This window comes from Doryrhamphus excisus, chromosome 5 (genome assembly GCF_030265055.1).
Source record: "Doryrhamphus excisus isolate RoL2022-K1 chromosome 5, RoL_Dexc_1.0, whole genome shotgun sequence".
Lineage (NCBI taxonomy): Eukaryota > Metazoa > Chordata > Actinopteri > Syngnathiformes > Syngnathidae > Doryrhamphus > Doryrhamphus excisus.
In genome coordinates this window covers 25,128,234-25,141,424 of record NC_080470.1, presented here as the reverse complement: position 1 = coordinate 25,141,424, position 13,191 = coordinate 25,128,234, and the positions used below count along the sequence as shown (strand labels likewise).

Below are 13,191 nucleotides of genomic sequence, written 5' to 3'. Positions count from 1 at the left end.
CCCTGCCAGATCATGTTTTAAATATTTATATTGTCATTCTTTAATGTGGCAGGATTGATGGGCTGTGGGGGCTATGCCATTTGCAATGAGCCATTGCTGCCCAGGTTGTCAAGGATGCGGCATTGTCCGGTTGAAAGACCCATCCAATGAAGCACAGACTGGGGCCCTCAGTCCAGAGGGATGCCTGCTGCAACATAGCCATCATGCAGCCAGTTGACACCACTGAAAAAATAGGCTAACAAATGCATTAGAAACAAACATGAAATGATGTATTGCCAACTCGACTAAACCCCACCAAATCAATTATCCTTTGTTTTGACCTAAGATGAGTTCGAGTCACAAGATTGTGTTCTTAACCCCACCTCCCTCACAGAGAGACAACGCGCATGCGCACACCACCCAGCGTCTTCCACATGGGTGTAAGTTGGTCCATCCTCCATGCTCCTGTCATTACTACTATCACCGCTCCATCTTAAACGTACACCTTTTGTTGTAACGACCCACGTCTTGGACTCACGGGGTGGACGCCATCCCAACTTTAAAATTCCAGAAGGAACCTTTAACTGCAGACGCTTCACGTAAGTTAGCTAACTTTTTTTTAATTAGCTCGCCTGCTAAACGGAAGCTTTTTAGCTAGTTTAGCTTCTACAAGGACACCGACGTTATTAAAAATAAAACAAGACTTTTTGTGTTTGTTTTTGGTGTTGTCTCAGTACCAGAAACTGAAAGATGATGTATGTTTGTTTGTGCTGTTGTCTATCTTTGTGGCGTCAAACTCGTTGTGGAGATGTCTTTCCGAATTCCGTTTAGGAATTAAACAGAAAGCGCCTGACCCTACAGTGTGACCTGTAAAGGCTCCCTATCTGTGAGTGTGTGGCGTGATTGCTGTGGTAATGAGGTTATCTGACTCTACAAATGATCTCTCATGCATGACCATCACACTCTTAGCTTGCACCATTTTTTCCCTCAATGTCTCAAGAGGGGGAACAAATATACAAACCCATTCATTTATCCATCCATTCATTTTCTATTCATTTTCTTTCTTGTCCTCGTTGGTGGCTACCTGAAGCCTGTCCCAGCTGAGTTCTTGTGGTGAGAGGGAGGTACACCTTGGACTGGTCGCTAGTCAATAACAGGAGCAAATATTACAAAAGAAAAGCCACTCATGCTCGACTATTCCAATGTGTAACCCTCCACTCATATCAGCTGAGATAGGCTCCAGCATACCTCCGCGACCCTAATGAGGATGAGTGGTATCAAAAATGGATGGATGGAAGCCACTCATGCTTACATTTATGCATGTGGACAATTTATTGTCTCCCATTAGCATAACATGCATGTTTTGTGGCTGTGGGAGGAACCACATTGTGAGTGTCATTATATAGCATCAAATCACAGCAACAGTTACAGTATCAGAGCCTTCTCCATCGCTGCCCCCACCCTCTGGAACTCTTTGCCCCATTCACTCCGTGCTTGCCCCGACCCTCCACCTTAAAAAAAAAACTCAAAACCCACCTGCTTAAGTCCGTTTTTAATGTCTAACTTTTTATACCTAACTGCTGCGCCCCGCTTTTATCTTTGTTTTCGCTCTGAATGAATGTTTGGATATTGTATTTGAATGCAGCGTTTACTCTGTTTTTACTAGACTCTATTTTTATTTCTTTTTTCTCTACTGCGTCTTTGAGTACTCTGAAAAGCGCTATACAAATAAAATGTGTTATTATTATCTCATGGCACTTTACACATGGAGGTCACACTCGTGTATGAAAACTGAATGACTATTTAAGTCTTAGTAGCCCACAAACTAAACAAGGTCATATGATTGCACAGGGTACTTGCCTAATTTTCTATTAACTACTTGTATCTGCTTGGATTGTGTAATGCATTGTGAAAGGTCATTAGGTCATGTTTGTGTTCACACTGGTCAAAGAGTTTCGATGTTGTCTATACAGATATGACGTTTTTTAATCTGAAATGTGTTTGCCCCCAAGATTGCATTGTAAAGGCAGAATGTTTATTTTTTCTCTCCATAAGCCATGGCTGTGATCAGGTTCTATGGTGATGAGGTGAAGGGGCGCAGCATCCAGCGGGCGGCCAAGCTCTTCCCACAGCTGTCAATCACCACGGAGCTTTGCTACAACGTAGAGCTGACAGGCAAGTGTTGCGTACATTCAGAATACTCAACAATAACAATGATGACTTATCTTCTTTGTGGCTGTAGGCTGCGACAATCTTAGCGCAGAACACAAGAAGATTCTCCTCTGGTTGTTTCAACCTCCACTGCAGGCAGAACTGCTGTCTGAGACACCAAAACTCAAAGAGGCCAGTGAGGCCAAACTAGTGGAGATCGGACCAAGGTACGTATAATACTGTCTTGGATTTTATTCATGTTTGTATACATTTATGTTACACATTTGGTGACCTATCCTAACAAAAAACTTAACTCAAGTAAAATAGCATAAAGTATATTAATAAAATAATGTTTAGTGGGTAGCATGTTGGCCACACAGTCAGGAGATCGGGAAGACCTGGGTTCGAATCTCCACTTGGGCATATCTGTGGAGTTGCATGTTCTCCCCGTGCATGCGTGGATTTTTTTCCGGGTACTCCGGTTTCCTCCCACATTCCAAAAACATGCATTTTCTGTTAATTGGGTACTCCGAATTGTCCATAGGTATGAATGTGAGAGTGAATGGTTGAGTATAAGTGGCAAATGATCCCAAAGTTATTTTTTTAAGTTGATTTTTCTGACATGTTTGTAGGCTGAACTTCTCCACGGCATGGTCCACCAACGCTGTGTCCATCTGCCAGAGTGCAGGCCTCAAGGATGTGACACGGGTCGAACTGTCTCGAAGGTTTCTTATCAAGGTGAGGGCATGTAAGAAAAGTAACTTGCTGCCTGATGTAGATTCATCATCAGTAGTGGTACTGGCAAATGGTCAACCCAGTTGTAAACCTACAACAACAATTCTTGACCCACGATTGGAGAAACTCTGCAAACCTGCCTCATAAATGGAATTGAACCCTAATTAAAACCTATGTACTGTTTTACCATTGACTTTTCTTCCTCCAGCCAAAGGAGGGTGCTAACATGGACGACATGAAGACGCTAATAGACTTCCTGCACGACAGCATGACGGAATGCATCTACGAGTTTCCCATCACTTCCTTCGCCGTGGATGCCAAACCACAGCCCGTCTTTGCGGTGGACATCCTGGGAAAGGGACGGGAAGCGTTGGAGAAGGCCAACGACGAGCTGGGTGAAATGCCTTTTGTTTTTTTGTCTTTCCCTCCTGTTTAACTACATTTTTACTATATTATCTCAACCTGAACCCTTGTCCTCTCTTTTTCTTTCTTTTCTTTCTTCATGCCTTATTTCTGTCTCGCTGCTCTCTGCCTGCTAGTGGAGGTAATGGTAATGAAGTTAACATTATTGCTGCTTGGAGTCACAAGACCGCCATGATGCTTCTCATTATCTTGCATGTGTGTGGAAGCTAACACAACCATGACAGTGACGGTTGTACTGGACTTACCGCACAAAGCTCATTCTCAGTACACAAAGGTTACGCAGGGTTACGTTCCAAGCTCCTCAATGAATGACACACCCATAAAAAGACCTAATAATGCAAATTTTTCATACATTTAACCCTTTTAATATGACACTCGCACTAAAATACATTTTGAATTCACTGTAGAAATGATTACAGACAGTAATTATATAATCAGTATTAAGTACTTACACAACCCACAGTTATACCACGTCATGTCTTGAGTGAATTGACTTGTGAGACAACGCCGTCTGCTGGATTCATAGATGTAGACCCCCCCCCCCCTGCAGATTGCACCATCTTAAGTAATTACACTAATCCACCATTTATTGTAATTAATTAGTTCTATACCCGACCACAACAAGTGAATTTCCAGAAGATTCCATTTAGGAAAAAAGAAAAGAAAATTATGACATTGGCAACTCATTTACGATTTCCTAAATATTTTTTTAACGTTATTAGAGCCATTTAGACACGAAATGATTGTGCCTGTTGTGAGATAATTTAAACCTGCAATAAAAGCCGTTTGTTTAGGTCTGGTGCTTTGGTGGTGGTCTCATCAAACAGTTACTAATACCTAGTGAATATTAGAATAGAATATTACATGAAGAAGTTGGTGTGTCTTAATGGCTTATGCTGTATTAGTATTTTAGTTCATTTCGCCATTACTCTTGAAAATGCTAAATTTAGGCGAAAAATATGTTCAGTTTGCTTAAATATGCATTTTTTTACTTTTAATATGCCATACTCAACCACTAATTGACATCATCAATCATTTATTAATTATTTTTTGGAAAACAGCGATAGAGTGAGGCAGCCATGTTGGACAGTAAATAGGTGATATGTCTGTGAGTGCGACACACTTTCTACACATCGTTCCTGGAGGTGTCATGGTTGTGTCTGTCACCCAGGTTTGGCATTTGACTCCTGGGATCTGGACTTCTACACCTCCATGTTCCAGAGGATTCAAAGGAATCCTACCAGTGTGGAATGCTTTGACCTGGCCCAGTCCAACAGGTATGACTAAATTAGTTTTTGTGTTTATTTGTTTTAGAAAAAAATGTAACCAATACACACTTGCCACAGTGAGCACAGTCGTCACTGGTTCTTTCGAGGCCGCATGGTGATTGACGGCCAGGAGCAAGAGGAGACACTCTTCAAGCTCATCATGGACACGCAGAAGCTCAGCAACCAGAACAACGTTATCAAGTTCTGTGACAACAGCAGGTAGGTCGAAAACAGACGTGCAGGATGCTGGATGTTTTTGAGTGATAATGAAAGTTGTGTGTGTGTGTGTGTGTGTGCGTGTGTGTGCGCGTGCCTGTGGCAGTGGCATCAGAGGAATGAAGTTGGAGTGCATGTACCCTAAAGATGCATCCCAAGCCAGTCCGTATGAGAAGCGTCACACGCTGCGGCATGTCATCTTTACTGCTGAGACACACAACTTCCCAACTGGTCAGAACTTCAAACCTTGATATCTTTCCATTCCCCAAGAAATCACTTCTAACTCCAACTTTCAGGGGTTGCTCCGTTCAGCGGTGCCACCACAGGAACCGGGGGTCGCATCCGAGATGTCCAGAGTGCCGGGCGGGGGGGCCACGTCATCGCCGGCACAGCAGGATACTGCTTTGGAAACCTGCACATACCAGGTCCAAAAAGGCATGTGTGTTGCAAAGAAAGAAGAATAGCTTTAACACCTCCTGGTGTGCTCTTCAGGGTACGTCCTGCCCTGGGAGAATGACGGAGACGGGTGGGAGTACCCGACCAGCTTTGCACCCCCGCTGCAGGTGGCCATTGAGGCCAGCGATGGCGCCTCAGATTACGGCAACAAGTTTGGGGAACCAGTGCTCTCAGGTAGGGAGACAAAACGTCACATTCAAAGTATGCAACAAAACTCTGGCTAATGTTTTCTTTGCTAGGATTTGCCCGTTCTTTTGGCATGCGGCTACCCAGTGGGGAGCGACGAGAGTGGATTAAGCCCATCATGTTCAGTGGTGGTCTCGGCTCTATTGAGGATGCACATGTGAAGAAGGAGCAGCCCGAGACTGGTAACATTTTACAGTTATTTTTAGACTTTATTTTACAGTGGATTAGTAATGTAGGTGCTTCATTGTCTTTTGGAAAGGCTTTGTATTGAATCTCATTGGATCAGGTACAAACATTTTCCAATGAAGGCTTGAAATGGAAAATTTGAAGGGTGTAAGGTCCCACCTTTTCTCATTAAACATGCTAATATCAATCCACTGCAGGCCAAGATATGCTAAGCTGTTAATTAAAGAAAAACAGGATACCCCAGAACCCATGAAAATAATTTAAGACCATAAAGTCACTACATCATGGTTTTTGAAACATGAATGAATAAATTATTGCTGTTTCACTAAAATATGTATATGTAAGCAAATTGTTTAAAAATGGCTAAAAGCACAAAAATAGAAAATACAATATATGCCATAAAGGCCACAACTTGTAATAGTTGGTCACTCTGTGTCAGTAATTGTTCAGAGACCACCACCGAAGCACCAGATTTGAACAACCGACTTTTATTGCAGGTTTCAATGATCTCACAACGGACACAATAATAACAATAACCATAATTTGCATATAAAATGTGATCCATAGCAAATACATTTTTCATCTATTGGCGCATGTGCGACCAGATAAAAGTGCGCCCGTTGAAAAAGGAATGCACTTTGTTCCTTATTACTGTGAGATTGGAGGATGCGGAGTCAACGGACAACAGCTAGTCTGAGTCTCAACCTATTAATGTCAGAGTGTGTGATCGCGCACTCGATTGGCATTTCTACCATCTTTGTATACACATTTTGTCTGGCTCACACTTTATTCTGTCCCTCTGGTGGTAGCTAGAGTTATCCACCGAGCTAGCCTCTAGTCTGCAGACTCCAAATGTGACTCTTATTTTTTTACCATAATGACATATTGTCTTTAAAACAAACATTTGGAACAGGACGTTTGTCTCACATGAAAGCTGTTCATGGGGTCCATGGAGTATAAGCTAACTTATGTAACTTGAAACTTACTTGCTCTCTCTGCTCTGATTTTGAGTAGCTCTCCAAAGAATATTTGGAGAGCTACTTGGATATTTGGAAATTTACTCTTTACTATTAAAAAAATTATAACATGATGCCTGTATTTAATGACATGAGTACAAAATAACATAAAGACAATGGTGCTCATTGTCTATATTAGCTAATATGAATGTTAAAGAGACTATATGAGTGTTATTTCATGTCAAGATGCCTCTACTAAAGTTAAAAAAAAAACACACTTTGGACACCTTTGCCTGTACAGATGTAGCTAATGAAGTGATTTATTTATTCATACTGATCAATGTTCCTTCATAATCCTGTGCTGCATCCATCAAATCAGGGATGGAAGTGGTGAAAATTGGAGGTCCGGTGTACAGAATCGGCGTGGGAGGAGGAGCGGCTTCCTCTGTTCAGGTATGGCCACCATAGCCAATCTGTTGTGTGATCACTTACCGCACCTGTGTGTGTGATCTGTCCCCACAGGTGCAAGGTGACAACTCCAGTGACCGAGACCTGGGGGCCGTGCAGAGAGGCGACGCCGAGATGGAGCAGAAGATGAATCGGGCGCTGAGGGCGTGCCTGGAACGAAGCAACGGGAACCCCATCTGCAGCATACATGACCAGGGAGCTGGAGGCAATGGTGGGAGGAGGACCTGCTACCATGTGAACATTGGAGTGATGAAACTCATTCATGGCCGCTTTTATCTGCAGGCAACGTTCTGAAGGAGCTGAGCGAACCTGCAGGGGCCGTCATCTACTGCAGCAGATTTAAGGTGCATGAGGACACGCTATTGAATAATAAGAGGTTATAAAATCATCCACTCCAACCTTGTCTCCTTTTAGAAAGGCGACCCCACACTGAGCGTGCTGGAGCTGTGGGGGGCGGAGTATCAGGAGAGCAACGCACTGCTTCTCCGTCCGTCAGACAGGTCCTTCCTGGAGAGGGTTTGTCAGCGGGAGAAATGTCCCGTAGATTTTGTGGGAAACATTACCGGCGACGGCAAGGTGCGTCTCCACCTGGATGGAGTTCATGCGTATTTTGTCAGGTAACCCCTTTGCTTCCTTCACCCTCAGATTGTGCTGGTGGATGACGAGGATAAAGGTCACGAAGCAGTCAGCGGGGGTCGTCATCCTGTTGACTTGCAGCTGGAGTGGGTCCTGGGGAAGATGCCCCAGAAGGAGTTTAAGATGGAGCAGTTGACCCCAACCCATCGGCCGCTGCTCCTTCCTGCCCAGCTGACGGTCAAAGACGCCCTGGCCAGAGTTTTACGTTTGCCTGCTGTGGCTTCCAAACGCTACCTGACCAATAAGGTTTCTTCACTTCATATTTTTTCACTTGGTAGATTTCATTGCTGGCGCAGCCACGCCTCCTTAACAATCACACAGCTTAACCTCGACTGACCTGATAATAAATAAATACATAAATACATACATTGATTAATCATCCCTACACGAGACACGTTATGAGTTCTAATGTCTGTGTGTCCTGGCGCAGGTGGACAGGTCTGTGACGGGTTTGATTGCTCAGCAGCAGTGTGTCGGCCCCCTGCACACTCCTTTAGCAGACGTGGCTGTTGTCGCTCTGTCGCAGTTCAGCCTTGAAGGCGCGGCCACGGCCATCGGAGAGCAGCCCATCAAAGCGCTTGTTAGTCCCGCAGCAGGGGCTCGTATGGCTGTCGGAGAAGCTCTGACCAACCTGGTGTTTGCCCGAGTCACAGCACTGAAGGTGGGGGGGGGGGCAACCTGTAAAAACAAAAGTATTTTTACTTTTCATGGTGTTGATCTCATCTCAGTTTATGATCATACGTTTCAGGATGTGAAGTGCAGTGGCAACTGGATGTGGGCCGCCAAGCTGCCTGGTGAGGGGGCAGGTCTCTGGGAGTCCTGCAAAGCCATGTGTAAGGTCATGGGTCAGCTCGGGGTGGCCATCGACGGGGGCAAAGACTCGCTCAGTATGGCCGCTCGAGTGGGGAAGGAGACTGTCAAAGCTCCAGGTACGGTCTGAGAGTGACCTCCACTTGAATAAACACTGTACCTCAAATAAATTCAGTTGTCTGAGTGACAACAATGAATGCTACCACCATGTATTTACGACAACACCATGTCTGGATAGCAGACAAGTAGAAAGTACTGCTGTAGGATAAATTCCACCTCTAAATAAATAAATAGAGTTCTGTTCTCTCTGTATAAGTGTACTCCATTATAAGTGATTGTAGCAGGTTTGTTTTGACGCTTTCTCTCTGGTTCTATTTCAGGAGCGCTGGTTATTTCCGCATATGCGGTCTGTCCAGACATCAGTACCACTGTCACACCCGATCTGGATGATCCAGATGGCACAGGTAATATACACACACGCCACAGATCTTTCCTGATCTAAGGCTTTACTTGGCATCTGTCTGCAGGCGTCTTGTTATGGGTTCCCATCAGTCCTGGCCACCACCGCCTGGGAGGTTCTGCTTTGGCTCAGTGCTACGGTCAGCTGGGAGACTGCTCTCCTGACCTGGACCGGCCACAACTTTTGGCTGCCTGCTTCAATACCACTCAGACCCTGATAAACGGTCAGTTTGCACTTCATGCTTTTCATTGCTTTAAGATAGCATTAGCATTATTAGAAAAACATTTGTTTTTATTGAAAATTATAATAATGGAAAGATATTATAGATGTTTTCGTGTTTAATTTTTGCTTTGGTTAAGTTGAAGTAAAGCAGATGTCACAAGATGAGGCCTAAAAGGGGAACTGCACAATTTTGCTCATCATTCACAATATTGATGTGAAACATGAACACATATTTCTTTTCATTTTCTCAGCATTCTAGCCCAAGAAAACAAGTTAATATGAGCTGGCTAACAACAGACGTCATGGGAAATCCCTATCTTGATGCTAAAGCCTCACAAAAATAAAAATAAAATGCCCACGGTGTTCCTTTTACATAACTGAACTGTGACTCACCAATCTACAGTGATATTGTTATTGTAGCAGCTAACATGAAAAACAATTTTTATCGGGGCGGACTAACAAAACGATTTGCTAACCGCTCGTCTCCGCGTCATTCAGAGACAGAAGAGTGCAGTTCCCCTTTAAGCCTCAGGGTTCCAAGTTTAAGAAAAAAGTATACACCGGAATTACAGTATTTCTACTAAAATAAACTAGTATTTCAAGTAGTACTTTTTTATTATTTATTTTTTAAAAAAGCTTAATATGATATGAGGAAGATGTACAGTTTTTATTTGGAGGGTTTAATGTCTTTTTCAGATCAGCTACTGAGTGCAGGACATGATGTCAGCGACGGAGGCCTCATTTCCTGCCTGCTGGAGATGGCGTTTGCAGGAAACCGCGGGATCAACGTGGACCTGTCATCACAGGGAGGCGAGGGAGGTGAGAAAGCGGGCCACTTTATTAGGTACACCAGCACAATCTTTGATCCGGATGTCGTATCAGATGCGTGCCTAATGGAGTGGCTATTGAGAGTGTACTCAACAGTAGGTCATAAACCTTGACTAATGCAGCGTCCTATCGACTGTGCAGTCATGGAGCTGCTCTTCAGCGAAGAGTTAGGTCTGGTTCTGGAGGTGTCCCAGTCCGACGAAGAAAACGTGTGCCAGCGATACCGTGACAACGGTTTGACGTGTCACCATATTGGCAGAACCTGTGGCTTTGGTCCAGAAGCCATGGTGAGATGTCAACCTCATCCCCTCCAAGATCTTCACTTGCATCTTCACACGCTCGCTTCCCCTTGGCAGGTGACTGTGCGAGTGGACGGACAGGGAGTGCTAAGTGAACGCTTGCCCTGCCTCCGAGCGTTGTGGGAGGAGACTAGTTTTCAGCTGGAACGCCTGCAAGCCAATGAGCAGTGTGTTCAGCAGGAAGAGGAGGGGCTAGCCAGGAGAACACAGCCTACTTTTAAAGTGACCTTTGACCCCTCTGAAGTGCCCATCCCCAAGCAGCCTGCTGGTAAGTCAGAGATGCATCATCATCCTACAGTGTAACGTCCAGGATTAACTCCACCAGTGTCTTTGGCCTTTTTTAATTGGAGCTTGTGATGCTAGCCATACAACAGGAAATAAAATGGCCACTAGGGGGCAGTATCACTTTGCAACCTTCCATTCCCTTTCAGTTTTTTAATATTTTTGTTTTTAATATTATGACTTTATTCCCTTAATATTAAATATAACTAAAGTGTAACTTTCGCCCCAAACCAATTGTTTCTCATGTTACAACAAAAATATTTTTTTTCTTTATATGTAAACTCTATGCTCCTTAAATGACAATTTTTCCTTAACAGTTTGACTTTATTCTCGTAAAATTACAGCTTTTTTATGGTGGGTGGGATTTTCCAACTATTTCAACTTTCTTTTTGTATATTTTCCTCCAAAATGTCCTCCTCATATTTTAACTTTTACCTATTTTCTTAAACTTACACCTTTTTCATTTTGGTTTGTTTGTTCCGACTTTTAAAACATGTTTTTAGAATGGGCCTCTCTTTTGATCTTTCTATTGATCTCTGAAACGTAACGTAACTTATTTCCTATGGGACTACAGTAATGTGAACTATTCAATGACATGTACGTATGTATGTACGTATGTATGTATGTATGTACGTATGTATGTATCCTGGAGCAGCAGGCCAGCCTCGTGTGGCCGTGGTGAGAGAGGAAGGCAGTAACGGCGACAGAGAGATGTCCGTCTCTCTCTACATGGCAGGCTTTGAGGTTTGTACTCTTTTCATTTGATGCACCATGGAAGCCATGACGTCCTCGGACCCTAACTCTTCGCCTGTGCTTGTGTGCAGGTGTGGGACGTCACCATGCAGGACCTGGGCTCCGCCTCCATCACACTGGAACCCTTTAAAGCCGTGGTGTTCGTAGGAGGATTCAGCTACGCCGACGTGCTGGGATCGGCCAAAGGCATGTTCTGTATAAAGGACGCGTTGATGATGACTGATACACCACCTACTCTATATTATACCAGATTGTCTGTCACCTAAAGGTTGGGCCGCCACTGTCTCCTACAACGCCGCAGCCAAAGCAGAATTTGACCGCTTCCGCCACAGAGGAGATACGCTGAGTCTGGGAGTGTGCAATGGCTGCCAGCTGCTCGCCCTGCTGGGCTGGGTGGGAGAGGGCCAGGATGGCGCTGGTGAGATGAATCTCATACATCTTAACATGAAGACCACTTAGCTTTTGATCTCCTGAATCTTTGTGTAGTCAATTAAACAATAAGATTAAGTGTGACTCATTCATTCATTGGCGGAATGAAGAATGACTCTGCTGTTGGTCCTCCAGCATCACAAGTGGTGCTGACCCACAATCAGTCCGGCAGGTTCGAGTCACGCTTTGTCAGCGTTGGAATCCAGGCATCGCCGTCCGTGTGGCTTGCCGGCATGGAGGGCTCGGCTTTGGGAGTGTGGGTCGCTCACGGAGAAGGTATACGTATGTCACCCAAAAAATGGCTATCAAAACCTTTTTGAATGTATAAATACTAGGGCCGTCAAATGATTACAATTTGTTTTCAAAGGAATCATGATAAATGGCCATTTGCCAAAATGTGTGAAACATGACAATCTTTACTGTATTTTGTATTTCATGAACAGAAAGATGATAGAATTATACACATTTGTAGCAGCTCCAAATGAACTGAAATATTAAACCGAGCTGTAAGATACCACACGTCTGAACACGTATTTTCCTAGCACTAGTCTTTTTAATAGTGGCGGAACATTTGAATCACACTTGAACAGTGTTATCATGAACCATGATGGATTGCGTTCAAAGACATAACGTAATTTAATGTGTCTGAGTGTACATTTATTATTATTATTTCTAAAAGGAAGAAAATTGTACTGTAATCTGCTTCCTGTTTATTTAGACGCACACACACGCATAATAAAGATGTTGTAATGTTTGGAGTGTCCGTGACGATGAGGAAGTATCAAACTACAGATGGTTTTTGAGGTTATGATTGAGGTTATTGACTTCCCTGATAAATACAACCATCCAACCATATCAAGAGTAAAGTAAAAATTTGATATCAGAATCAATCAAGCAATTTGACATTGTTTACAACCCAAGTATTTATTTCATCCCATCATTCACTTCCTGCAGGTCTGATGCAATTCCGCAGCGCTGAAGCTCTGGATAAGATCACCTCCGAAGGCCTCGCCCCCATCCGTTACCTCAATGACCAGGGGCAACCCACAGAGGACTACCCTCTGAACCCCAACGGCTCCCCGCAGGGCATTGCGGGGCTCACCTCCAAGGACGGCAGGCACCTGGCCATGATGCCCCACCCGGAGCGCTGCACACTGGGCTGGCAGTGGCCGTGGGCCCCGCGGGACTTCAGATCTGCCCTCAAACAACCTTCGCCGTGGCTCCGCCTCTTCCGCAATGCTGCTGCCTGGTGCAGCGATGCACACTAAGAACACAGACAACATCTTACTGTTACTGCTGTACTGTCTCGTTCCAGCCATCAGTGTATTTGTGTTTTTAGGCTGCCTTAAAAACTAGTGAATGTCCATGGGATTTGAACAAGTGCTATGAAAAAAACAAATAAAATCTTTTTTTGGAGAGAAAAATATTTATTTATACATAAAAACACA

General features: G+C 44.0%; 1 protein-coding gene across 2 annotated transcripts; it reads left to right on the top strand.

The window, feature by feature from the left end:
• The first annotated feature begins 378 nt into the window (after nucleotides 1–378).
• Nucleotides 379–13,157, top strand: pfas (phosphoribosylformylglycinamidine synthase). Of its 2 annotated transcripts, none has more exons than XM_058073560.1 (28): nucleotides 379–578; nucleotides 2,035–2,154; nucleotides 2,222–2,357; nucleotides 2,763–2,868; nucleotides 3,074–3,260; nucleotides 4,460–4,565; nucleotides 4,635–4,775; nucleotides 4,879–5,003; nucleotides 5,069–5,197; nucleotides 5,265–5,402; nucleotides 5,468–5,596; nucleotides 6,936–7,009; nucleotides 7,079–7,235; nucleotides 7,307–7,368; nucleotides 7,439–7,600; nucleotides 7,670–7,906; nucleotides 8,091–8,321; nucleotides 8,409–8,589; nucleotides 8,851–8,934; nucleotides 8,998–9,153; nucleotides 9,849–9,971; nucleotides 10,122–10,267; nucleotides 10,337–10,547; nucleotides 11,217–11,305; nucleotides 11,386–11,500; nucleotides 11,583–11,732; nucleotides 11,879–12,019; nucleotides 12,698–13,157. In XM_058073560.1, the coding sequence occupies exons 2-28, from the start codon at nucleotides 2,037–2,039 to the stop codon at nucleotides 13,009–13,011; spliced, it is 3,948 nt and encodes a 1,315-aa protein (XP_057929543.1). In that variant the 5' UTR covers nucleotides 379–578; nucleotides 2,035–2,036; the 3' UTR covers nucleotides 13,012–13,157. The 2 variants fall into 2 exon arrangements, with proteins under 2 accessions (XP_057929543.1, XP_057929544.1); XM_058073561.1 differs by having other exon boundaries at nucleotides 11,908–12,019; nucleotides 12,698–12,878.
• Nucleotides 13,158–13,191: the final 34 nt, after the last annotated feature.